Raw genomic sequence first — 26,893 nt, 5'->3', positions numbered from 1 at the left:
TTCCGCTCTGCGTACTAGGAACTCATACAGTCAGCCAAAAGTAAGTTTAGTCTTAAGGTGGTTAAAGTGAGTTTGTGTGACGTAACACTTGGTATGTATGCTTTTCTGATGTCTGGTTTCTAATCAAGCATATTGATGTTCTAACCTGAATGAAGATTCAAATGCGTTTGTTCTATGCTATCCTTTCCATATCTTCCTTTAACACTTGGTTGTGTATTGCATTCAAAAGGTAGGACCCTTTTTCTGCTGCAATATTCTGTTTGGATAAGTCCTTGTGCAAAATCATTAAAGATTGTTTTGTTTCATTTGCAGCGTCATACTTACCCCCAGGTAAGCATACTTTTTTCTTATGAGTTATATAATAGTAGCATAGTTTTTATGGGATCAAGCCAGTTGCCTCAGAATGGTGTCTACTGCCCTTTTACATTTGTCCCTCATGCCCCAGTATTCAACAAGCAGATGACTGGCTCAGGAATTTAATTCATATGTGTGGTGATATATGTCCAATGAAGGTGACAGTGAGATGTGTTGAAGAGATGATGGTGTCAGCTTCACTCACCACATTTGGAAAAGCTGAGCTGACTGGTAGTACAAAACAGGCATAGCCTGTGCTCTGCCTCTGTCCACAGAAGCAGTGATAGAAGCAGATGCAAGTGTAGAAAATTACGTAGTGGGGTCAGGCTGCATCCATAAACTTTCAGAGCTGAGGATAAACTACATTAATGCCGAGTGTTAAGAATTTGGTCCTCAGTACTTCACACATATCACCTTCCCCCTTATTCTCCCAAGCAAAATAGTACAACTTGGTATTTTCTGTTTAACTGCATTGCATTTAAACAAGTCAAATTAAATGTTCTCTGTTGTGGGTTTTGTTTTTGTTTTTGTTTTTCAGAGTTTGGGAAGTTCTGCTACTAGAGTCATAATACAGGTAGACATTCTTTCTCTGTTATATTTGAGTTTTAACTAAAGTGCTGTCTCAGTAAACTAAATAATGATTCATGTCTTTGGGAACAAATAAGTATGGATAACTTACAGATATCTTAGATATCCAGAAACTACAATGGTGGAGTAGGGTGTTTCTGTGGTTACAGCAAACTGGATATCTTACTTCATTGCTAATTAAAGACGACTGCAGCTGTTTTCTACAGTTATAAAATATGAAAACCTCTGTATTCTAATTCCATAGGGCTCTTAAAATGTGCAAAATTTAATCATCTTAATCTGCTCAGGAAGGCAGATGAGCCCTAGAATTTAAGCTTGAATGTTATTTGATGTTAAATCAAATATGCATAAATCATAACCTGCACAGTTTCATGTTCATTTAAACAGTTTATTTTTTTAATGGAAACAACTAGTTCAGCGTCACATTTTTTTAAAGTCCTGAAAGTTAGTGCTTCGGTAAACTTTTGTTTGCTGTTGTATTTATAACATTGCTTCTTGATAACCAGGCACTTAGAAAATTGATTACAATCCAATCTGATTAAGAGCATGTTTATATTACTCAGACATATTTTTTCTGGGTCCTTTTCACTTTTAACCTACCTACCATTCTTCATGGTTTAGGCTTTCTTTCCTTGATATGATAGTCATTCAGACTGTGACAACAAATTCTCACTTACATTGAAAGATCAGTAGCAGGTTACCCCAACTGAAATTTGTCTTTTCAAAATCACTGATGTCAAAATGCTTAGCATTAGATCCTTCCATAACTACTGACAAATTCTGGCAGAGAAAGGAATAAGATTTCCTTGTTACTTTATTTCTGAATTTAATTGTATAGTGTTTTGATTACACAAGTTTAATAATTTCAATGTGCATATATAAATAAAACTGAAGAATATTTGATTGTTCCCATAATCCATGTACTTCATGAGAATTGAAAGTTTTCTTGCAGTGACTTTTCCTTTAGTTAAATTGAAACTGTGACTTTTGAAGTTTCTTTTTTGACAAAGCCTTTGTCAAAAGTTTGTTGTGCTTATTCATTAAAAAATCAGTCATAATATGAATATAAATGGATATGAGTTTAAAGGCAATTTGTGTGATACATTTGAAGGACAGAATTATTTAAACTCACATGAAACACCACAATATGACACATACTATATTATATGTATTATTTTTTTATATTACTGTATTTGTGTATTATTGTATTATATGAGGAATTTCCATTAAGAAAATTACACCAAGATGTGTAAACACTTTTAGCGCTTTATTTATGAAGGATCTTTATATACTGAAGTACTGAACATTACAGTGCATGGAGGTGGCATAAATGAAGTAAGAAAGGACATAGGGAACTCTTTATGACTTTCAAACTGTCTGGTAGATATGAGAATAGAGTTGCTACTTGAAATGGCTTAGTACATAAGCAATGCCTCTTAAAAATAAACTTCTTGTTTTGTTCCTGTGTAGACTGGACAAAGAGAGCAAAGCAGCAGCGGTACATACCTTCAGGTAAGTGAACTTAAAAAGGACTTGAAATATTGCTGTAGACTTCACTAACACAGGGCCAGCACAACTTGGAAATACATTATTTCATAAGTTTTTAAATGTATTTCACAGGGTGCAGATATTTCTATTTTTCTGATTTTTCTTCATAAAATTGTCATCTGGTATTTGTGTTCGACTGTTGTCCTTTGAAATGCTCATAAATGTCTTTTCATGTGTGATTGGTTGAAATTATTGTATTCCACTCAATGTGTCCTCTAAAAGGTGCATAAAAGTCATGGCAGTGAGAGGAAGTAATTCTAGGCTCAGTACCACACTGTAAATCCCATACTGGTAGAGTCAGACCCCATGTATATTAGAACTCAAATTTCCAAAAATTGTGAAGGATAGCTGCTTATCCACATCAAAAATGATGGAGAATCTTAACTGTGGACCTACATGCAACATCTTTCAGCTTTACTTAAACCTATACAGATAAAAGCTACTTGTGTGAAAAACAAGCGTATGAATTTAACAAAAACTATCATAATAACATGAATTGCTGCAGGGTAACACATGAGAATATTCATAATATGAATTCAACTATGAAGGTTCTTCAGACATCCTTCGCTTTGAGGGGGGACGCAAATGTATGTCAAATTCTCTGTGCCACTACAACCAACCAGGAAAATGTTTCACAAGGATAAGTGTGACTTCCAGGGATAAAGGCCACAGGGAGGCCGGTATGCAACATCACAAATACTCAGAATGTATAAGGTTGGCAGTCTGCATCTCAATTCGACTCATTGCTTTTGCTGAGAATATTCACAATCTGATGTAGGATGTAGTTGCTTGCTTCTCCTACTGCAGGCTGGATCCCTGACAAAAGGGGAGTAACCAAATGGTGTCCTTGTCTTAGGGTGGGCCAAGTTACTCGGGCAGCAGCAGTTCTTATGGCCAGGTAAGCCAACTGGATGTTCCGTAGGAAGTTCTTCACTGGCCTCTCTGTGACCAGCATGACTGGCAGATTTTTGTCAGTTCCTTTGGTAGTCTGTGTCTCTTTTCGACTCATGGCCTTTGCTGAGAATATTCACAGTCTGCTGCACAGATGCTAGCATGCTGCTCTGTCTCCTTTGGCTCAGGAAGAGCCTTTTGGGGAAACTCTTGTGCAGCTAGCTGTCTTTCCAGAAACACTACACTCTTCACAAAAGCTTCCTTGTCAAGGTGATAATTATCTTCTTTTTTTTTTTTTTTTTTTTTTTTTTCCTTTTTAAAGGGTTACCAAGGCAGCCAGTCGTCTAGCCAGGTGAGACTTTTTTTGCTGAAATGTATTGCGGTTTTAAGTAGGAGCCTGCACTGTAAATGGACTTTGGGGTTTGGTTGGGTTGTTTTCCTTCTTGGTGTCACGGAGTGGTCCTGTATGGTGTTTCATACCACTGAATTACCACAAAGGAAAACAGAACATTGTACAGAGGAACTTTTAGTGGAAATGGGTTTTTCTGTTGCCACTATACTAAAACTACAGCTTAGTTTACAAATGAGTTCCTGTCTTTCTTACAGGGCTACCAGCTTCCAGGCGGCAGTTCCTATGGCCAGGTAAGCGTCAGTCAGTATACAACACTTGAGAAAGTTGAGTGCCATGGCACTGCAAAAGGTAGCAGATTTTAATTACTCTTTTTTTTCCCATTTATATTGAATTATTAAAAAAAAAAAAAAAAAAAAAAGAAAAGAAAAAAGAAAGAAAAGAAAGTACTCTCTGAATCAATTTCAAAATCTTTGTTGTGTAAATGACAGTTGTGTTTTCAATGGATATCTGAAGGAGGTGTGGGTTCCCGTTGCTATCTGATCTTTTCCATGCATATGGAACTTTACAGTTTACGGTGGAAACAGTCTATTTGGTGCTGTTTCTATTCCAGCTGATTTACATGGTACAAGACAAATTCATAGTGAGTTCTTCGCTGTCTCCTTTGGTCTCAGTACAGAGAAACAGTGTTGAGGAGCTAAAATAAATTGGGTCAGGATCCTCAGCTGAAGGAAGATTTGGTCTTAGAGCCTGCAGCTGATGAATGTTGACATCCCTCTACAGTTTTTTTGTGAAGTAAAGGGGCCCTAAGACAGCTATGAATTTATGAATCAGGATCTTTGTCAGATAGCAGAAACCAACAAGATAGTTCAAATCATTTTTTGGTAATCCTAGCCCTCATAACTCTCCCAGGCAGCTGTAGTACAGGTCTGCACATACGTGAAGCATCCGCTCTTTTTTTGACATTATGTTGAAGGTGGATTGCATCAGCAGCTTATAGTTACCCACAGTAACTTTCTATTATTGAAAGTTTTTCAAAAGGTACTGGCATCCTTGCCGAATTCATTTGACCTGCTACTTTTAATTGCATTCTTCTGTTTCTGTTTTATGACTCTATTTTTTTCCTAGAATTCTTTCCTAATTTTCTAAAATTACTTTTCACCTTTATTCTCCCTCAGAGGAGGAGAATTTTGCAATTGGGGCCCACCAAAAATACAAAGACAGGAAATCGGTATTCACCTACCATTAGCCATCTAAGCCCAGTGTCTGAGAAACAGCAGGCAAAAGAAAGAAAACAAGATAATGTTGCATCCCTCCAGTGTCCTGGAAGACCATTAGAGGACTGGAGTCCCATCTGAGACAGATGAAAAACTGCACTGTGGTTATCATTTGAGAAATACAGTGTGATCAGATATCCATCCAGAATAAGAAACACCAAAACAATTCAAGTTAAGCAGCAGAGCCTGTACATTCGCTGTCTTATACTGGTTTTTCTTCCCCACAAAGAGACAAACGTGGGAGAAGCATCAGCTTCACAAATACAATAATTACGAACCAATAATTCCTTCCTTACAGGGCTACCAGCCTCAAGGTGGCAGTTCCTACGGCCAGGTAAGCATCAGTCAGTCACCCGTCAGAATACAGCATCTGAGAAAGCGGAGTGCCATGACACTGCAAAAGGATTTAGCAGTCACTCAGAATTTGAACTTTAAAGGATATTCTCTCTGAAAGTGTGTATTCTCACACTCAGAATTTATCCACGTGCTATTTATTCATCTGGAATCCCAGCACGTGAAGTCACTGCATTCAGCATGATTGAGAGGGCCAGTAGTAAGTCCAGGCTCTTCATGCTGCCACGCGTAGCTTTAGGAAGTAGTTGCTTGCTTCTCCTACTGCAGGCTGGATCCCTGACAAAAGGGGAGTAACCAAATGGTGTCCTTGTCTTAGGGTGGGCCAAGTTACTCGGGCAGCAGCAGTTCTTATGGCCAGGTAAGCCAACTGGATGTTCCGTAGGAAGTTCTTCACTGGCCTCTCTGTGACCAGCACGACTGGCAGATTTTTGTCAGTTCCTTTGGTAGTCTGTGTCTCTTTTCGACTCATGGCCTTTGTTGAGGATAATGCAATCTGTTTTGTTTACAAATTACTTCTTCCCTTTCTTACAGGGCTACCAGCCTCAAGGTGGCAGTTCCTATGGCCAGGTACGCATCAGTCAGTCACCAGTCAGTGTGCAACCTTTATGTGATGTTCCCATACATGTTTTGAGAATTCTGTGGTTTGTTTCTTGAAATAATATAGTAAGGTCTCATGAGAAGTAAGAGTTGTGAACTTTTTTCATATTGGTATGGTAACAATGGGTTCATTGGAGCAGCTCTTTCCCACACAGAAAGGAGTGCATGTTGGTGTCAGGTTTTTGATGCACTGTAATATTCAACATACACTTATAATTTATACAAAATTTCACCGTAGGATATAGCTGGGCTAAAGCCCTTTAGAATTTAGTTCTCTATTTGAAATGAAGAAAATGAATATTTGGATTACTGAGTTGCTCTTTTTTTTCTTTTTTTTTTTTTTTTTTTTTCCCTGCAGGGTGCATCTTCTTATTCAGGTGGCACCAGTGGTTGTGGACAAGTAAGTCCTGTGGTCCAAACTATTTGAAAACCAGACCCAGCTTTCTTTATAGTAGTAACATATTTTTCACTAAGTTAAATAATGTTTGTTAGTTGGAATCTTTTGTTTTCATTGTTACATAGAATTATCTAGTGCAGAGATCAAGAAAGGCTGATATTGTTGGTCATTGTAACCAAAATGAAGCGACTTCTCCCATGTAGCATTGCCCACAGAAGACAAACAAGTAATGAATGATTCATCTGCCTGCTCAGTAAACAGATAAAGTCTTCACTTGGGAATGATTTTTAGATGTTGCTCCATTTAATTCCTATAGAAAGTGAGAGCATCAGAGAGTGGCTCCTGTGCAATAGGAATTCAATTTTTAGTTTTCACCCTGGTTCCATTTCAACTTGTTTATGCCTGCAACAGTTTAAAGATTGTGTCTTCAATGATGAGATCTCATGTGAAAGGATCATGGATGAGACCATGATAGTTCAAATATATATATTTGGGAAATCAATGAAAATGAAAGAGAAGTATAAATACAGAAATTTTTAGCAGAAGTATTTAGCAAAAAATATTAGGATTGGTATGAGTTAAGTATGAATGGAAATGCATGTGAAATCATCATAAGAAGTAGTGCAACAAGAACACAGCTAACAGTAATGAAACTCATAAACACTGAAGAATATGTTACTTCCACCAAAGCTGTGTCACTGGTTGACTTAGCAACAGAAGACCTGTGCACTAATAATGGGAGGGTGACAACCAGGGTAGAACTCATTGTGTCTACTGTTTCTCATCCTACCATCCTAACAGGAAGACTGACTGTAGCCAAAATATACCCAAAACAGGGAAATGAAAGGCATTTGGCAGCAGGCTTTTCTAAGTTCTATGGTGGGTGAATCTTGCAAGATTCTGAGGTAGATGGTCACACAACAATAACTGTTGATTCCTAAAAGGACTGTCCAAAAAAATACCCTACCATTTCATCTTTACAAATCAAGAGGGACTAGGGTGATACAGAGAGACATCAGTTGCTACACTACCTTCTTTTCCATGTGGCACACAAGTAGTCCTGCTTTAATCATCTGTGTGCATGTGTATGAGAATGACAGAAGGTAAAACCACACCCTTAAAAGGTTAAATAGAATTAAACTCATCCTCTGTAAAGTTTTATGCTGAGTTTTGTTACATTAAATCTCATATAAGAAAATTTAAGGTAGCTAATTACCTTTCAAGAAAATGAAAATTTGGTCATTTATCTTGTGGTTTGTTTCTTTTTTAACAGGGTGTTTCATATGATAGCAATCCCTGCCACCAGGTAAATGGCCTTCTTCCTCTGATTCTAAGATGTATGTAAAATTAGTTTTGCCACTAACTTAATTTAGTAACAACTTCAGATTCACAGAGTGCAAATCCATGTAATCTTACCAATTATGAGATTAGAACTCAATATCTTAATAAGCGCAGGAGCATCACAGGGGCTTGGGGTCTTTTTTCCCCCTTTTTTCCTAGCATTATGTCTGTGAAATGTCTAGCTCTATAAGATATTAAGGCCGGATTCTGAAAGAACAAACCTGCTGCAGAGTTGATCAACTAGCACTACTTAAATCAGGACTGGAGGTCACCAGCCTCTCTGTGGACTTTTTCCCATCAAAAGTCAGAAAATATTTTAGGACTGCCACTAAGGGTTCCTGAATCAGACTGGCTTAACAATTCATTCAGTTTGTGCAGTGACATACAGATAGCTACATGTGTGTTTGTTACTCATTTCAGTGTTGAAACTCTAAAAACAACTATCCTAAAAGATGTCTGCTGTGTTTAAAGAAACAATCTCTTTAAATGTTAAAAATCAGTAAGAAAACAGCAATAGACTATCTCTTTTTAATTTGCGATACTTCTCTTGATTCCTACTGATCTTTCACAATAAATAGAAAAATTGGATAGATTCATTCTATTAACAAATACCACATCTTAGCAATATATGTATATTCTATATTTATAAATATACAAACAACATAGATGTTGCTTTAATATATTATTATAATGTATGTACAATATGCTTATTCTCACTGCAACTTGAAACAATAATATGATTTAGGTATATCATTTTTTTTTCAAGTTTTTTTGTAAAGTGGAGCTATTTCTTTCTAAGACTAAAGGAAACACATTTTGTTCTAAAAACTGCTCGAACATTGAAAGATAATACTTTTAATTTCATTTTCTGTTGCCTCTTCTGGACAAACTCTCAGCCACATTTTAGTAAATAGCAAATATCCCACTCCCTTCAGTAGTTCTGGATTTCACTTTTCTTATTATGCACTTTTGATGCTAATACTTCTACAAAAGTGTCCTCTGATTTCACTTGGAGGAGTTACATTCCTCTTCTAAAGAGGGCATATTGAAATATACAGAACATTTTATTTAAAACCTTTTCCTCAAGGCCACTGTATCTCACAGATCACAGCTTTCTGTGTAATAATGCTACCAGGGGAATTTTTCATTCCATTTGTATAAATTAGGTTTCCAGTGTACGAGGCATTACTTAAAGATAAATGTTTGTGGTTCCCTGACATAAGTCTTTTCTAGTATTTACTTCTGCGCTATTGGCAATCTGTGCTTACTACATTAGAAATCATATCTATATTGCATATTTGCCTCTGTTCCTTACTCCTTCTAAGCAAGTATTGTAGCTTTCATTAAAAATAGTCCATAGGCAAACAGTAAGTGTCTAAAGCATGTATAATTCTGGTCTAATTTACAGGATGTATCACAGGGTGGTCAGGTAGATAGCTCTTTATTATCCATTGGTAAAAGCTTTTTTAAGCAGTTCTACTCCAGAGTATAGTTTTCTTGATCATGAGGGTATGAACTCTTGCAGAGTCTCCCTGACTCTAGCCTGTAACACATTCTCTTCAAATATACTTTTTATCAGCCCTGAAATTCCACTTACATAGAAAGAACTCAGCAACCTAATAAAGCTATCTCTGTGGATTCTGATCAAATTCAGCTCTCCAGCATTATAACTGTTGCTGTTTTGTTTTCACAGGATGGATCATACTCTTCACAAAGCTATGATGGTAGCCAAGTAAGTACTAGTTTATTATTTCCTTCCACTGAAGTTTTATTTCACACAGGTTCCACTGTGGCTGATCAACATCCAATATGCAATATTGTCATATTAATTCTAATTTTTACTTTATTAGCAGAGTGGATCATCATTCTCATACAGTTACAGTGGCAACCAGGTAGGTAGAACTTGGTTTTCTCCTGGTAAGAATTTTTATATCTGATAAGTTATCTAGATATCTAGAAAGTTGTATTTTTTCAAGGGAATCCCAGGTAACTTTTTATCCCGGCTTTACAGCCTACAGAAAAAAATCACAGTTTCTTCTGAAGTAGGGTTTATATTTGTTTGTTTTTTAGGGTGGATCCTACTCACAAAACTATGGTGGTGGCCAAGTAAGCAATGCTCTATTTCCCTACTTGCACATCACTTCCTACAAGCTTTAGCTTGTGCTCAAAATCAAGTTTTTTATATCCTAATTTTCTCTGATTTTGGTTTGTTTGTTTGATTGTTTTAAAGGGTGGATCATCTTCCTCAGATGGCTATTATGATAGTAAGGTAATTAGTATTTTATTTCTGCTAGCTGAATATTATTTCATGCTAATCTTTGTAGTCCCTGCATCTTCTTTCTCAAAGATGTAATTAAACATAGTAGTTTATGTGCTCTTTTTGTTTTGGATTGTTTTGTTGGGTTTTTTTCTTTACTGAATAACGGAACATTCCCTGTAAGCAACTATTGCAGCCATGTATTTGTGATCCATATTTTCCTTATAAAGATCTTTAATTTAACTCAGGGTTTTTTTTGCATGTGTCTCAATTCTGTTTTGTGGAGTACAATATCAAAGTGTGCTTTTAACTGTCCATTTTTGTGAGGAAATAACTGGTATCTGATGTCCTTCTAGGACTCACAAGATTCCTCAGATGATAATCCCAATGCTTGTGATGATGTGAGTATGCTTTCTCTAACATATTTTCATCACAACTTTTTTCATGCCGATGGGAAAATATTGCACCGTTACATGCAGTTTTGTGAGCAGAATGATCCAGAAAGAATGTTGAGGTCCCATACTAATAACTGTTTCAGCAACTGCATGTTTTCTTACTGAAAATTGTCATATAAGTGTTTACAGATATATTTTGTGCTTTTAAATGCATTTAACTTGGTGAAATTAAATACAGATAAAAATATTTCAGTGGCTTTACAGTAACAGCAGATTTTGCCTAAAATCTAAGGGTACATTTTACAGTAATTTTTTTTAAAAAAAAAGAAAATCTTATAGACAAGCTTTAAATATATGCAGTGAGGGAAAGAAGAGAAATACAGAGGCAGGTATTCCACTGCTTTTCATGTTACATTTCTACCAATCTAAAATTGTTATAAAAAATTTTTTCAGACTGGAATGGTAGGATCTCAAACTAATTTAGCCAAGGCTCTAGAGAATGTAAGCAGCAAAATATTTCTGTTATGTCTTTATACAATATCAAAGAATCAGGTTTCTGTAAGCTTACTGTATTTAAATAATTCTTAAATAAATAATTTATTCTTTTCCAGAACGACACTACCTATAGTGCCAGTGGTCGGGTAAGTGCCTTTTTTTTTTTTTCTGCAGTATTAAAGTTCTTATGATTAATGACAGTGTTAGTAACTGAAAACTTCTACTAGACCTGTGGGCCTCTAATTGTAGTGTATGATTGCTTTATAATACCCTTCAAAAAGCTAATTAAAGAATGAGATACCTGATGTTAAATTTCTCTGTGCTCAGTCCCTTCTAGCTGTTCTCAAGGCTACTGCACAATTATTTAACACTTCACAATACTCCTAAGTATATATACTAACACAGGGGGTTTTTGTTGTATATGCAGTTTGACTTGATAGTTATTTGGGAATTAACCATCTGTGTATGTGAAGCATGTAGCCACTTCAACTTTTTACCACTTGCTCTAATCTAACTCACTTAGTATTACTAGTATTGTAAAGTAACATTTATCCCCTGGTAATTCTCTCTCTGTCAAGACTTTCCATCTGACCTACAAGCAGTGATTAACATGGATAGATCATGACCAAGCAAATATACTGTTGTGTAAATGAATTACATTTTTCTATACTTCTTTCTGTTCATAGAAATTTTTTCCATTACCACCTCCTTTTGTTTTACTGCCACCTAGAGTAACCTTCTGCTATCAGCTACTTGCCTTTAGTTATCAGCCATATACTTTACTGCTTCATTATTTTCCCTATTTTTCATCTCTAATACTTTGGTACTGCACGAGACATGTATACTTGGAAGTAAGGACAACTTCTGAAAACATCTTTTGTTTTTGCTTGTATTTACCTTGAATACATTGCATTAGGTTTAATCCAAAAAAAATCCTTCAGCAACAAGCCCTGTTTAAGTGTCTTATGACTTCCTCCTTTGTTCACAAAAGATGCTATTATTCACTTGGTTATCCCTATCCAGTGCATATTGCTGGACTTCATTGTAAAAGAGTTCATTTCAAAACATTCTCACAAAGAAGGGTGGGGAACATTCAATAAAAAAAACCCAAAAATTAATTATACAGATTGTTCTCTAAATCACAGTGGTTGAACTGAGGGAGTCTCCCCTAGGCAGGAACTTCCAATGAAGGAATGATAAAGTGAAAACAGATGATGATATGCTTTTTAAGACTCTTACTGGTAGTAAAATTACATTTGCCTGTCCCAAAATATGCCACCTTGGCAAGTTTGGGTAGGTTTTTTATGAATATTTTGTGTAGTTGGCTGCATACATAAAATAATAACTGGCTTCTCGCTCCTGTACAGAGTTCTGGTTGTGCAAAGAAGAAAGTTGTTGTTGCTCGAGTAAGTAACTTCTTTTTGGTTGTTGGTTTTTGGTTTTTTTTTTTTTTTTTTACTGCTTGTAGGATTTTTCCCCTAACTATATCTCATTTGTCCCAATTATGCCTATTTTTTCCCTAATTATTTTTGTCCTAATTAATACTCTCCTATTTAAGGAAAAAGTAAAATACAATAGCTTAACTATTTTCTCTTCAGGTGAATTTACTTTAAAGGATGTATGTATTTGAAAAAAAGACATGAAAACCCTGCTGTGAGTTATAGGGCAGCTCAAATTCCTGTTCTTCAGGAAGCACATACATAATTGGTCCAACCTAAAGTTCAAACTAAATGAGTGTCATAAAAACTGAAGACAGGTAAAATTTTAGCTGAAGTAAGATAGAATAATGAAGTAAGAAAGAACAATGTTAATTTACTGTGCTCAGAATGTTGTGGAAGAGATATGGATATATGTATTGTATAGCTTCAAGTCAGACTCAGCAGTAGCCTATAAAAATTATGTGCAAGTAACCTTTTATTTTATAATAAGACATTCCTTCTCTCTCTTTCCTTCTCATTGTCTCTTTCTTTCTCTCTTTCTTTCTCTCTTTCTTTCTCTCTGTCTTTCTTTCTCTCTGTCTTTCTTTCTCTCTATCTGTCTTTCTGTCTGTCTTTGTCTTTCTCTCTGTCTTGCATTTTCTCTCTGTCTCGCTTTTTCTCTCTTGCTTTTTCTCTCTTGCTTTTTCTCTCTCTCTCTCAAGGCTCTGGAGTTGTTAGAAATAAATAATATGGGAAAAAAAGAGTGCCTGTCGCCGATCCTAGAATTTTCATCTCCTAAAATTATATGTCTTTTGTTTTTTACAGGATACATCCCATGTTTTGAGCAGAAGAGACTATGGTGTACAGGTAAAACACTCTTGTCAATTTTTGTCACTTTTTTGAACTACTGCTGGTGTTAGAACTCCTCAGTGTACTACCTACAAAAAGAAGAATAAGGCTCTAGTTTCCACAACAGAGTAGTCTGTTTAGGGTTAAATAGTTCTGTCCCAATAGAATTATGTATTTCAATTCATTACCCTTAGAGAAAAATAAGTCACTTCTTTTTTCTTCACAGAACGAGTCTTCTACTTCAAATAGCAGCCACACTAACCTCCAGGTAATAACATAGTGTCTACTGCATGATCTCATTGCAAGGAGCTTTCTGATAAATTATATTTCATTTCTGAAAATTAGGTTCCACTAATTTATCTGTGCTGAAGGGTGCTATTTTGATTTGGCAGCACTTTCCCTATAATCTTACAATTTTGCACAGTTGTGAATAATGATAATGGCCCCAGAATATATTGTCTCCTCTGTTCCTTCATTACACTGAGCAGGTAAGCATCACAGGTGTTTCTTTACATAACATTTTGTAAAAGTTGTTTGCAAAACACAAAATAAATAGTTTTAGAATATTTTTTTAGAAACAGTCCTGCTCTAGTGGTGGCAATGGCCAGATATGTATTTCTGTTTCATTTAGAATTTGGTAACAAGATACATCTAGGTGATTATGTAGTTCTTTTAGAAAAGTAGGTCCAACTTTCATATTCTGTAGACTTATGTGCTACTGCAGCAGGTAATATGTTATAGAATTATGTGAAATTTAACTGATCCAGAGTAATATTTTGTACTATGTTGGTACTCACCAGCTTCCCAGAGATCTGGAATCCCACTGTGCCCAGAATTACGCAGATGTAACACTAGCATAATCCTCTCTCTCAGAGAGTTTGGAGTCTAATTAAATAGTACAGTAAGACCTCTGAGCTCCAGTAAGTAACAATTTTCTCAATTAGTTTTCCTGATACCCATTCCCTGTGTATTGTATCCAGTCACTAATTAAGTTTCATCCAAATTTATGTTTTCATAATGATTCATACAGAGAGTTCTGAACAGATAATGTTTGTTGGTGCAAGGAAGTAGTACAAGTTTGTCACCTTACATCTCATTATAGAATTTTATACATGTTACGTTCTGATAAAATACTTCTATAAAAAAATAACTGGTTTCTTCACAGGGTGGATCATTTATTGCAACCCAAGGTGGATCAAATAGTCAGGTCAGGATTTTCTCTATTTTTATCTAGTTTTGTCCAGATAGCTTTCTGGTAGTTAAACTAATTAAATTCAGGAGTCAGAGTTTAAGTCCAGTAATTTTGCATGGGAGATTGGTGATGTTATACATTAAATTGTAAATGAAGTGACCATGTTCAGATTAAATTTATCTGAAATGGTTCTCTGAAATCACTTCTTTACAGTCTTTCAATTTCACACATGGTTTATTGATGAGAGCACAATGGTAGTTCTCCATACACTTGACTACCCAGATAATTCTCTCTTGATGAGGCATCTGTCTTTGAGACACAGCACTGAGATGTAGTATTGGTCTAACTTGCAAAGCAAATTTTAAATGTATAGAGCTATGCTGTCCTCTCATTTCTTCTAGGTATAGGAAAGGTCACAGCTACTCTGTAGTCCCAGTCTTTCTTCCACTGAACACAGATTCACATCTGAAATGAGATTTTATTTTAAACTTTCACAAAGCAATAATTGTTTCCTTTTTTTTTTTATTTCATAGGGTGGTTGCATTTGTCCTGATGGAAGCAGTGGTAATAGCCAGGTAATTCTTTTTTCTGAGTTTATACTTTCACCTACATAGTGGAGTATTTTGAATTAATCACCTAGTAAATATGAACACTTGGGTAATACTAAACATTATTGATAATTTCCTTAATATGGATAGAATTATATTCAATTAAATGGAAGAATGAGTCCCACTTTAACTGCATAATTACCATTTGGCCACTAACTTTCTGTAACTGTCCTTGGTAAACCAGACATTCTGTCAGTTGACTGTTATGTCCTAATTATTCATTACTTTCAAAAAACAGTCAATATGTCCTGTAGTAACCACAGAATTTAACTGCATCCAACTTAGGTTCCTTGTCCTTCTCACTGATACAATAAAATATTGTGACTAAAATGCCAAAATCTGATAAATATTTCAAAATATTATATCTTAAATCAATATTTAAATTACTCTTTCCCATAAAGAGAATCACTGTAATTTCATATTTAGTGGCACTGAATAAACTTTTCTCTTAGGCAGTGCCTCCATGCCAGTAAAAAAGCCCAAGGAGTGCAGTTACATGGGCATTATAGGCTAGTTTTACTAGACTTCTGGTTTCACTTGGCTTTGCTAGGTGAACTTGAATTTTAAAGTCATCTATCTTCTACCTGAAAACATATTTTTGAAGCTTTTATTGAAGCTGTATTTACATAAACCCATTTGAATGGTGTAATATATTTTTAGTTTTCAATTTCAACAAGAATCATATTGTGTATTATTATTTTTGTAAAAAAGCATACTATTTAAAAAAAACTAATTGTAAATAACTAACTGCTTTCTGAACATAACTGGCATTAACATATAGCAACAGTAGTTTTGGTCAGGTAAAATACTGCCTCTTTCATATAATTAAGACTGAGAAGTAATCATGACCTACATGTTTTAAAATATAGACTAGTCTTTTAAAATAACTAATATTGAAACCTCATCAAGGAAAACCTTTTTTATTTGTTGTGTGATTATAATGCTATATAAGTAAATCCATTCACAACTGAAAAGGTGGACACAAAGTTTCATTCTAATAGGGCCTTTTTCTTTGCATGCTTAAATTGGCACAAAAAGAGGCTTAGTTTTTAATGGCAAAGCAACACACCTTGGCTAGGGGGAGGAGAGTGTATTTAGTTGCTATCAAACATGAATTTTCAACATGAAGAAAACAAGACATCTAAATTGGACACGTTAGAAAACCAGTTCTCAGTGCAGATGTGTCCCCTTAGAGACACAAGAGACTTGAATTTCAATTTGTGATAGTATCAGCTGATAGAATTAGCAATAGTCTTTATCGTTGTCTTCACCCAACAGTCAAGTTCAGCAAACTGCAAAGGAATAGACTGAATTAAAAATCAGAATTATTTTAATTGTCTGTCCAGGGTCAATCCTCTACATATGGCAGTAGTGGTGCCTAAGATTATCATGTAAACACATTGGCCATAATAGGCAAGTTCATTCTTCTGAATAAAAAACCCAAGGTACAGGTAAATGTATATGTATAAATAAACCAGCATTCATAATTCTTACGTAAGAGACAGTTATCTATTTCCTTGAAGATTCTTCAGCCAAGGAGGAAAATTCCTGTAAAAAACTTTCTTCTAAACTCAAAAGCTATGAGTTACATGAAGGTCTCTTCAACCCTGAAAATATTATAAATTAAAAGTCAAAGCGATACTTACTTAAACTATGTTTTTTCAAAGGAAACAATGGGTTTCCTTATGTGGATCCTCAAATTCTCCACACTGTAGTTATTCTACTTTTTCTCTAAGCCTCATATAAAAACAAGAGTTCTGTCTACAAATAGTCTCTGAGGAAGCAGTCTAACCGTAGAGTAATACTTTGTTTTGTATATAAAGAAGATGTGACTGTAATAATGAATGTTACATACTGGTAAATACTCTTCTCCTTTTAATTGGTGAGCTGAAAAATCTGCTCTCCTAAACCTTATTTAGACTTTTTAAGTTCAGCATTCTGGCAGTTTTTAAAAACACAATCAGGGTCATGATCATCTACAACAATATAGAGTCTGCCAGATAAAACATGCAATTCTGTAATTAGAAAGAGTAAAATGAAAAGTTACTATTTCTTTTAGGCCTTTTAACCTGAACAGAAAAGTACCTGCTAAATGTTTCCTTATCTCTAACAAAAATAACCAGTGTTGTCTTTTAATGATTGCAGTAATATCCTTTTTGAAAGTTACATTTTGAAAGAATAGAAATTCAGAAATAGACTCACTAAAATGTCTGTTTGCAAGAAAATAGCTAGCCTGTGTTTTCATTTCAGGGAGCCCCAGGTTCTTCACACAGCACATACTCTGGTAACCAGGTAAACATTCAGATAAAATGCTCTATTCAGAAGCTCCATCTCAAACCCTTCCTGAAGGAGTAGTGAAACATAAACCAGTAACCCATTCTGTCTTCTGCACAGGGAGGGCCTTCCTTCTATCCTGGAGGATCCTATGGGCAGGTAGTTGTTCTTCCTCCCTCACCAGGATAACAGAGACTCCCACCATCCTGGTTCCTTCAGCCCTGATATTGTGGGTGCCCTGGCATGCTATAATTACAGACCTGGCAGCTGTCTGTTAGAGTAGAAAAGTTAACCCTGAAGGAAACTAGTGGTGTGAGGTTTGACAGAGAACAGTATGGAACAGTATCTGCAGTTTTCCTTGCAGAATTAAAATTTCAGCAGGCTAAAAAAATTACCACCAGAAGACTTCTTTAACAATACTGATTTTTATTTAGGTGCATAAAAGTTAGCTTAAAACTGGGAGAAAGGCTGTAAAATGAGAACCAGATACACTGATATTTAAATGCCCATCTTGTCTGAAGAAAATAACTGGTCTGCGTTTTCCTTTCAGGAGGGCCCAGGTTCTTCCGACAGCTCTTACTCTGGCACCCAGGTAAATATTCTGGTCACTGTGCCTGCACAGGAACAGTCCAAAAGTCTTCCCTGAGAGAACATTTCAACTACAAACCAGTATATTTTGATGTTTTCTGCACAGGGAGGGTCTTCCTTCTATCCCGGTGGATCTTATGGACAAGTAAGTGTCCTTTCTTGTTTGTAAAAACAAGACAGACTTCTGGTATTTTCATTCCTAGATTCCCCATATAGTGGCTGTTGTGAAATATAATACCCTAGACCTAAGTAAACCATTTGTAACTTACAACATGAAGTCTGTCAGAGGAAAAGACTAAGTTGTGTTTACGACTCCCATGGAATGATCTTTCATCTAGATAAGAAAATTAGTGATAAAAAGTTCCTTGTTCTTTAACAATATTGGCCTAAATTGAGAATGAGATACATTGCCATATACACTATCCTGTTTGCAAGAAAATAGCTAGCCTGTGTTCTCATTTCAGGGAGCCCCAGGTTCTTCACACAGCACATACTCTGGTAACCAGGTAAACATTCAGATAAAATGCTCTATTCAGAAGCTCCATCTCAAACCCTTCCTGAAGGAGTAGTGAAACATAAACCAGTAACCCATTCTGTCTTCTGCACAGGGAGGGCCTTCCTTCTATCCTGGAGGATCCTATGGGCAGGTAGTTGTTCTTCCTCCCTCACCAGGATAACAGAGACTCCCACCATCCTGGTTCCTTCAGCCCTGATATTGTGGGTGCCCTGGCATGCTATAATTACAGACCTGGCAGCTGTCTGTTAGAGTAGAAAAGTTAACCCTGAAGGAAACTAGTGGTGTGAGGTTTGACAGAGAACAGTATGGAACAGTATCTGCAGTTTTCCTTGCAGAATTAAAATTTCAGCAGGTTAAAAAAATTACCACCAGAAGACTTCTTTAACAATACTGTTTTTTATTTAGGTGCATAAAAGTTAGCTTAAAACTGGGAGAAAGGCTGTAAAATGAGAACCAGATACACTGATATTTAAATGCCCATCTTGTCTGAAGAAAATAACTGGTCTGCGTTTTCCTTTCAGGAGGGCCCAGGTTCTTCCGACAGCTCTTACTCTGGCACCCAGGTAAATATTCTGGTCACTGTGCCTGCACAGGAACAGTCCAAAAGTCTTCCCTGAGAGAACATTTCAACTACAAACCAGTATATTTTGATGTTTTCTGCACAGGGAGGGTCTTCTTTCTATCCCGGTGGATCTTATGGACAAGTAAGTGTCCTTTCTTGTTTGTAAAATCAAGACAGACTTCTGATATTTTCATTCCTATAGTTTCCTTGAAAGAAAGAAAACTCTTTCTTGAGGGAACCAAAATAATAAACTCTATTTTCTGTACAGGGAGGGACTTCTGGCTATGATGGCAACAGTGAATCCTACGGTCAGGTGAATACTTCTTTTTCTATTTGTGTAAAAGGTGTTCAGGGCCCTGCCTCCTATATACAGCTGTATTCTCTATTTTGGTTCTCACTATATTTTAATGAATGTAGGGGTTTTTTTTGCAAAGTGAAATTGTATATACTTTTAACTAAGTAGCCTGAAAGTTTATAGGGGAGTACAAAGTGAGGTGCCTTCAACTGTTAAAGTTAATTTTCCTCTACAATGCTAGCTTTGAATTATCTGCAAATGAAGGTCTCTTCAAAAATGGAAACAGAGTTTGAGTTAAAAATATGGTAGTGTTTTACAGGGACATAACTGTGAGTTACTCAATAGTCATTCTGATAACTAAGTAAATATTCATATTTTTTAAATCTCCTCAGAAGGAGATCCCTACAGTAAGTGTCAGGAAAAAAATAGTCTATTTGCAATATGAAAATTATTTATGCTTTCTGAACAGGGTGGATCTTCCACATATAGTGGTGCTGGATCTTATGGTCAGGTAAATCTTGTTTGTCTTATACATTAAAAGCTTAAGCTCACTGTGTTGTTTCTTGTGTGCACTGGGTTCTATATGTCAATTATTTTTAAGTGATGACCATGGAAATGCCATTTTACCCTTTTGTTTCTCTTTACTTTTACAACTCCAAATGTTTCCACAATGGGAAAGGTGATGCACTGTAGACACTATCCTGCTGACTGTGCCACTGTGATTATTCAATGATTTAACTACTTTATTGTTTATGTATTGGCTCATTCAAAATAAAAATATTTTGTGCATTTACTTTACACACCTTATGCAGAAGCTATTGAAAGTCTAAGGGAATTCACACGCTATATTTGAAGTCTATATTTATTGACATGAATCTCATTGTGGGATCATTCTGTAGGGACTATCTTATGTTTTGTTTAGCAATACATTTTAACAAGCCAAAGTCATACAGAATTGCTTATTAAAAATAGTAAGACATATAATCCAGATTGCTTTCTCATAGGGAATTGTGTCTTGTTGCTACTTCTAGTACAGGATCTAGAAAGAAAGCACGAATAATGGGATTTCTTAATGTAAAGAATGGTTAATTTTGCAAATCCACAATTATCTAAAATTTTTCCTTATAAAAATGCATGTTTACAAGGAGAGTCGGGGGGTTTTTTTAACCTCTTCTGCTTAAGCAATGGGTAAATTTACGCATTTTTTCTTTTCTTGCAAATTCCCTGGTTTAGGTAAAATTGAAAATTCTAAGTGGCTGGTTATTTTTATTCATCTATTTTATATTCTCCACAAATAAGATCATGTAAGAGTCCTATTTACATGAAAATACATGTTTTCCCATTATTTTACAGGATTCGTCTTCCATAGGAAGCAGTGAAACTGATGACAGTGTAAGCATTTCTTCTTAAGTATATCAAATACTACCTTTTGAAGTATTTAGGTGCTTACATGGACCTTTACCTTATCTTACCATCTTATCTTCAACACCTCCTTCACAGTGCATTCTAATAATCTGTGTTGTTTGGTAATATTCTGCCATAACTTACTTGAAATAATATTTTTCTATAGATAAAGGAAAATGTGGATTTAAATTATGTCAGATTATTGTGCTATGGTATGATAAAGATTTAGCAAATTAAAATTGCAATTTCAACAGTTCTGACTTGTAACAATCATACTTTTTGAAGCAGTTATTAGAAGTAGCATTTACAAAGGAAGCTCTTTTATTTCATGATTTCAATTGAAAATCAGTATTAGTATATGCTCATGGTATAAAACACAAACAAATACTTCTAACTTCCAACAATTAAATTTGGATACATTTTCACTGAGTTTATTTAATACAGTAACATTAATTTAACTACAAAACCAGTGCTATCAGTATGTCAGATCAGCCATTCTTGTTCTTAAGGGTTATTTTTTGTGATTTATTTCCTCAGGAGTATATTCCATACATGTTTACTATTCTGGGGTCCTATAATAATTTCCACAAATTAAGACTTTCAAACCTAATTGCTCTTAAAATACAGATTTAATTTAAAATTCAAATTTTCCTTTTTTTTTTTTTTTTATAAAACACATCATATTTTGTTCTTAATCAGTATCTCATTTTATTCTTTTTCTACAATACAACTTTCCTTATTGATATTGCACAACTAGTTCCCTCTTTTTCTATCTCCAGTTCACACCAAACTTCATTTGTGTTTTATCAATGCCAGATATCAAGTTCTTTCTTATATATATTGTATAGGAACTGTCAGTTTTCATGTAGTGTGGTGTGAACTGCTTGCTTTTCTGTTTAAGAACATGGCTTTTCTCCCAGCCAAAGTATATTTCCTATTAACTCTGGTCAAGCTGTTTATAAAACTTTGTAAGTTTAATATCTTGTTTTCTCAGAGTCTTGAGTAATTGACTGTACTGTACCTGGATTTCTAATAAGCCTGTTTTCCAGCACCCTGGTTTGTAGGAAATTGTTCTCCACACATTTTTATAAATTCAGCTGTGCATTTCATCCACAAATACAGTGTGTCATTAGTTTCAACGCAGTTTCCGTATCAAAATTTTTGTGTGGTTATTCATCAAAGATAAAATATGAAACAAACTAAGGTATGAAAGAAACTGAAGTATAACAATATTGGTGTATACCACTGAGAACCAAGATGGCTGTGAAGATGTTGATGCTTTCCCCTATAGCATTCTAACAGGCAGTAACATAGATAGATATGTGGTCTCATTCCTTTATTTTGCTATATCAGGATTTAGCTTTCCAAATAAAGTAATGCTATTCTCCAGAAATGAGCAGTGAAAGAACTTAAAAGAATACTGTTTATCCTACAACCTATATCTTTAACCTTCCCAAAAAGCAGTTATCTTTTCCTTCCACCTGTGCTTAGAAAATCCATGCAACAACTATATTCTAATATTTTTTAGGATTCCACCTCACCATCTGGCAGCCAGCAGAGTGAACGGGTAAGCACTCCTTCCTTACATGTTGCCAGGGTGTCTGCCCCAGTGCTTGGCACTGCTAGCCACCTGAATTATATCTTGTATGGAATCTGGTGTGGCAGCTTCCAGTGTGAGATAGAAAGTCCTCAAGCACAGGGGGAGGGAGGATATGGCTAAAGAGTTAAAGTACTGCTAGAAATCACACCTGATGCTGAGGTGTGCTCTTGAATCTCAAACTCACATTACAAACACGGTACCACAGTTTACTTGTTCAGGTTCCTGCACTTTTTCACTCATTGCCTGACTATAAAAGGCTTCAATACCATGATTTGTGCAGAATTTATCCTAAGTGAAATGCTTTGCTTTCTTTTTCTGTATGACTGACTTAGGAGGGCTTCCATTTTCCTGTCAGTTTTACATGGCATTCATTTTATTTATTCTAATGAGAATTAAATGACACAGACTGCGAAATTGTTTTGTTGGAGATATAAGAGCTCTTTAATCTTTGTATACAAAAGTATATCTTCCACGAAAAGAGCAGTTATCAACAGGCATAAAGGGGCATGTGCTGTTTTCTAGAAACCTTTATTTTGTTGTTCTTGAGTAATCCATGACAGAAAATTAAAGAATGTGGAGAAGCAAGGAGGAGTGTTCAGTTTCCATCCTGATTTTTCCATTCTACAAAAGAAAGGAAGTTTTTGTTTTTATTATGTAATTTCAATACATTTTTCCAGGATTTTTATTCCCCAGGAGGCAGCCAGTCAGGTGGACATGTAAGCATCTATTTTATTCATTATTTTTTTGAAGTTCCCTTCCAAAATTACTGTTCTATTTAGAAATTATCCCGATGAGTAAATTATACCTGTTTATATCCTAGAATTTCTTATGAAGTTTGGCATCATAACTTGTGAAACCAAAGAGCAAACTGTTTTTTAAAAAAATAATTAAAATTTTTAGAAATGTGTGTATGACTATTCAACAACATAGTCTTGTTTTCCATAAGCTATTTTAAACAAAAATAAATTGGGTCTACCTTTTGCAGGGTTCATCTTCTCAAGGTGGTGGCTACTCCAGTGGACAGGTAAATACTAACTCTTTGTATTTTTTATATTTGTATCTGTTATACAAAATATTGAGTGCTCATATTGCATTACTGCAATTTTTATCTGGGAGCAAGGTTCATTTGGTACTCAAACACCTTACCCTTATATATGTCTATGTAATAGTCCAAGTGTAAACATAATGGTTAAAATACAGTTCAGGTATTAAGTGGTGGTCTAACACCAGGAAACAAATGAAAGTAATAAATATTTGGTATTGATTTATATTTTTAAAATATAAATTAAGTGGTTTTAATTTTTTTCAGGACTCATCCTCATCTGGAAGCAGCCAGTATGGTGGGCAGGTAAGAAATTTTTCTTCAGTGTTGGTTTGGTTTTGGATTTTTTTCCCCAACGTACATAGTTCAAGAAAATATTACCAGATTGGTAATACCTAAGTCTCCAGACTACTGTGGGGTTTTTTAATCCTCATTAATCTTTCTGTAGAATAAATTGGGTTCTTAACCAGATAAATCTTTTCAAACGTAGTTTAGAGAGTAAAAGACAATACATTGTAATCAAATATGCATGTCAAACTTAAAGACAGTCTTTTAAATGAGAATATAACATTTACAGGGTTCAGCTTCTTCAGGAGGCAGCCAGTCTGGTGGACAGGTATGCTTTTCTTTCTCCACACCATTCAGCTGTGCTAGTGTCAGGCACTCACAATTTACTTTGCCTATCTTCCCTTCACAAGAACTGTTTTCCTTCACCGCTGTCCTTTTTGCCCAAAGCCTCAGCAACACGTTTCGTTCTTTTTCCGTGTCATTCACACATATCCCACCGGCCAGAGTAGCCAGTAATAACTGTCTGAATGGCAGTTGTATTTGAGCTTGTGTACCTGCTTTGGTGCTAAACATTCTTCTTCTTTTACATTTCATGCAGATTGAATGTGCAAAGTGACACGCTGAATTGTGAACCCCTAGCCACTTCTCGGTTAGTTTTAGCAGTGTAGAAATCATCTAGTAGGCCCCCATTGGAAGCCATCTTCAGTGTTTTCTGTAACATCTGTAGCATCAAAGTGTACTGCATGTATTCCAGGTGCTCTGGTCTCTCTAAGGGAAAAAAAAAAAATCTGTAGTATTACTCAGTATTTTTTATTTGTCCTCTTGGTGAGCAAGGTTTTTAAGGTAAAGAGTATAAAAAACAAATTTGAAGATATGGTTTTTTTGCCCCATCAGAGCAATAAGTGCAGGAATATTTGTGTAGGCTAAAGAGAACAAAAAAACAGACTATTTTCTAGAAGTTGGGGACTTGGACAGTTATAAACGTAACTTTATGGCTTGGATACCTGTGATGGTAGAAGTAGTAATTCGAATTGTAACTGGAGTCCCTTTCAGTCCTGTGATCTTGACATTTTAAATGTTTTCTGCATTCTTTATAGGGTGGATGTGACTGTTCGGGGGGAAGTTCTGTAAGTATTATTTGTTCATCATACATTTTCTTTTACTAAATTATTTAACTGGGAAATTATCTGTGGTCCTATTTATTTCTAACATTTATTTGAATGTACTCTTAATTTTATATTCATTGTTCCCTCAATGACTTACGTATTACTGACATGGTTGGAGTTATTTCTCATTATGCCAAGATGAAGAATTTGGAATCATAGAATAATTTAGGTTGGAAAAGACCTTTAAGATCATCAAGTCCAACCATAAACCTAACACTGTCACGTCCACCACTAAACCATGTCCCTAAGCGCCACACCTACATATCTTTTCAATACCTCCAGGGATGGTGACTCAACCACTTCTCTGGGCATCCTGCTCCAGTGCTTGATAATTCTTTAAGTAAAAAAAATATTTCATAATACGCAATCTAACCTTCCTGTGGTGCAACTTGAGGCCACTTCTATCACTTATTACCTGTGAGAAGAGACCAACACCCACCTCACTAGAACCTCCTTTCAGGCAGTTATAGCAATACGGTCTCCCCTGAACCTCGTTTTCTCCAGGCTAAAGAACCCCAGTTCCCTCAGCCACTCCTCATCAGATTTGTGCTCTAGACCCTTCACCAGCTTTGTTGATTCTTTGGACACACTCCAGCACCTCAGTGTCTGTCTTGTAGTGAGGGGACCAAAACTGAACACAGTATTCGAGGTGCGGCCTCACCAGTGCTGAGTACAGCTGAATGATCACTTTCCTAATGCTGCTGGCCACATTATTTCTGATACAAGCCAGGAACCCCTTTTCTCCGAACAATGACTTTCATTTACCACACAGTATTTAGAGATGTGTATCTATTCTCAAAAAAAAAAAAAAGTAAAAAATTGCATTACATGCAGAATTGGCAACAAATCTCTCGTGAAGGGAAGCTAAAATAATATTGTCTACAAAATTGCTAAACATAAAAAGTTGTCACAGAAATCAGTGGTTACCAAATTAAAAAATAAAAACAAAACCAAACTGAGCCATTTCTCATTTTTTCCTTTTAAGTCCATATGAAATTATTTGAACACTGTGGAATAGGATAATACATGCTTTCCAAAACAAATCATATGTGGTCAATCAACATGTAGTATATAAAAGATATTCCTGCACCTTGGGTAGAGTTCTTACTTTCTAAGCAATGAGTCATGGGTAGATACAAAATGATACTTTGTGATTTACTGTCTTCCAGGCTGAAAAAGACTATTTTTATAATTGAGAAAATTAAGTGATGTGTAAATTTAATTTCATTTCAGACTGTGATAATCATCCTTTAAAATACCATAGAACAGGCATTCTAAGGTTTTGTTTTATTTTTAGTTTATGATCAAAGAAAAAGACTAATTTTTCTTTTTTTTTTCCCCCCCCCCCCTTATAGGGTGGATCCTCTACCTTAGTCAGAAGTGATTCCTCTGTAAATGTAAGCATTGATCATCAGCTTTCAAGTATACCCTGTGTTTGCTTTGTCAATATAATGACTACAGAGTTTAAAAAGAGTCAGTACCTAGTAGAAGTCATACACTTGTAAAAATAACCTACCTTAGTTATAATTAAATTACACACAGGACATTCATGCAGCACTCACAATTTCTCTTTCCATTTGAAATAGTATTCATTCAAATAGAAGTCTTTGAATGAAAAATGTTGTTTGACACAAACGCAGGTACATAACAATATAAATATTTACTTAGGAGTCAGTTCCAGTGGCTTCCTTGAAATTATGTCAAAATATCCCCTAAGGGCATGGATTTATTTGTTTGTATTCCCCTTAGACCATTTACTGCAAGAAAGGTTAGTATTCGCAGATCAGTAATGTAATGATGCTAGCCCTCTCGTGTGGATAAGAACTCTTTTGCAGGAGACACCTGTTTACACCGTTCTCAAGACCTGTTCTGTCCATCATGTGTTAGAAAGTCCTGTAGTGTATGCTTCCAGAGCTCCATATGTGCTGCACTAAAGGGAGAAAAAACATTTGGGGGTTTTTGTGTCTAGTACAGAACTCTGTGGCATTGTTACCAGATATAAAGCTGCTTGGACACAGCTACATAAATGTACCATACAGCAGTTAATATTACATGATAAATATGACTGGTCTTGTGCTCCCTTGTAGGAAGGAGGAATGTGTATGTGTCTACAGTCAGGAAAATATTCTTACCCACCTGTGTCCTACATCCTTCATATTATTGATGTTGGGATTTGCTTCCTTTGAAACTTCTAATCAAAACTGGTTTTTTTTTTTTTGTTTTTACTGAATTGGCTGTCTTTGGACA

At 35.5% G+C, this 26,893-nt stretch overlaps 1 protein-coding gene across 18 annotated transcripts in view; it reads left to right on the top strand.

Annotated features, from left to right (window-relative positions):
- Window positions 1-26,893, top strand: part of LOC116963542 (hornerin-like) — an 84,115-nt gene that overhangs the window by 43,695 nt on the left and 13,527 nt on the right. For 8 of the 18 annotated variants that reach the window (XM_042784686.1, XM_042784711.1, XM_042784731.1 and 5 more), the window contains 40 exons: window positions 313-330; window positions 893-928; window positions 2,413-2,454; window positions 3,347-3,388; window positions 3,704-3,733; window positions 3,988-4,023; window positions 5,306-5,341; window positions 5,678-5,719; window positions 5,893-5,928; window positions 6,317-6,358; window positions 7,629-7,661; window positions 9,390-9,428; window positions 9,547-9,588; window positions 9,767-9,802; window positions 9,927-9,965; window positions 10,310-10,354; window positions 10,960-10,989; window positions 12,211-12,249; window positions 13,087-13,128; window positions 13,337-13,378; window positions 14,276-14,317; window positions 14,836-14,877; window positions 17,161-17,202; window positions 17,305-17,343; window positions 17,735-17,776; window positions 17,879-17,917; window positions 18,237-18,278; window positions 18,381-18,419; window positions 18,811-18,852; window positions 18,955-18,993; window positions 19,120-19,164; window positions 19,616-19,657; window positions 20,500-20,538; window positions 22,079-22,117; window positions 22,828-22,866; window positions 23,136-23,174; window positions 23,460-23,498; window positions 23,770-23,808; window positions 24,578-24,607; window positions 26,002-26,043. In XM_042784686.1, coding sequence (XP_042640620.1) covers window positions 313-330; window positions 893-928; window positions 2,413-2,454; window positions 3,347-3,388; window positions 3,704-3,733; window positions 3,988-4,023; window positions 5,306-5,341; window positions 5,678-5,719; window positions 5,893-5,928; window positions 6,317-6,358; window positions 7,629-7,661; window positions 9,390-9,428; window positions 9,547-9,588; window positions 9,767-9,802; window positions 9,927-9,965; window positions 10,310-10,354; window positions 10,960-10,989; window positions 12,211-12,249; window positions 13,087-13,128; window positions 13,337-13,378; window positions 14,276-14,317; window positions 14,836-14,877; window positions 17,161-17,202; window positions 17,305-17,343; window positions 17,735-17,776; window positions 17,879-17,917; window positions 18,237-18,278; window positions 18,381-18,419; window positions 18,811-18,852; window positions 18,955-18,993; window positions 19,120-19,164; window positions 19,616-19,657; window positions 20,500-20,538; window positions 22,079-22,117; window positions 22,828-22,866; window positions 23,136-23,174; window positions 23,460-23,498; window positions 23,770-23,808; window positions 24,578-24,607; window positions 26,002-26,043 — 1,548 coding nt within the window. The remainder of the gene's footprint in view (window positions 1-312; window positions 331-892; window positions 929-2,412; window positions 2,455-3,346; window positions 3,389-3,703; window positions 3,734-3,987; window positions 4,024-5,305; window positions 5,342-5,677; window positions 5,720-5,892; window positions 5,929-6,316; window positions 6,359-7,628; window positions 7,662-9,389; window positions 9,429-9,546; window positions 9,589-9,766; window positions 9,803-9,926; window positions 9,966-10,309; window positions 10,355-10,959; window positions 10,990-12,210; window positions 12,250-13,086; window positions 13,129-13,336; window positions 13,379-14,275; window positions 14,318-14,835; window positions 14,878-17,160; window positions 17,203-17,304; window positions 17,344-17,734; window positions 17,777-17,878; window positions 17,918-18,236; window positions 18,279-18,380; window positions 18,420-18,810; window positions 18,853-18,954; window positions 18,994-19,119; window positions 19,165-19,615; window positions 19,658-20,499; window positions 20,539-22,078; window positions 22,118-22,827; window positions 22,867-23,135; window positions 23,175-23,459; window positions 23,499-23,769; window positions 23,809-24,577; window positions 24,608-26,001; window positions 26,044-26,893) is intronic. The other 10 variants (XM_042784681.1, XM_042784729.1, XM_033000801.2 and 7 more) reach the window with 10 other exon arrangements.

This window comes from Tyto alba, unplaced genomic scaffold, assembly GCF_018691265.1.
Source record: "Tyto alba isolate M040663 unplaced genomic scaffold, T.alba_DEE_v4.0 Super-Scaffold_1000006, whole genome shotgun sequence".
NCBI classification, from domain to species: domain Eukaryota; kingdom Metazoa; phylum Chordata; class Aves; order Strigiformes; family Tytonidae; genus Tyto; species Tyto alba.
Note: the sequence above shows the minus strand (reverse complement) of the source record. Positions and strands in the feature narration are given on the sequence as shown.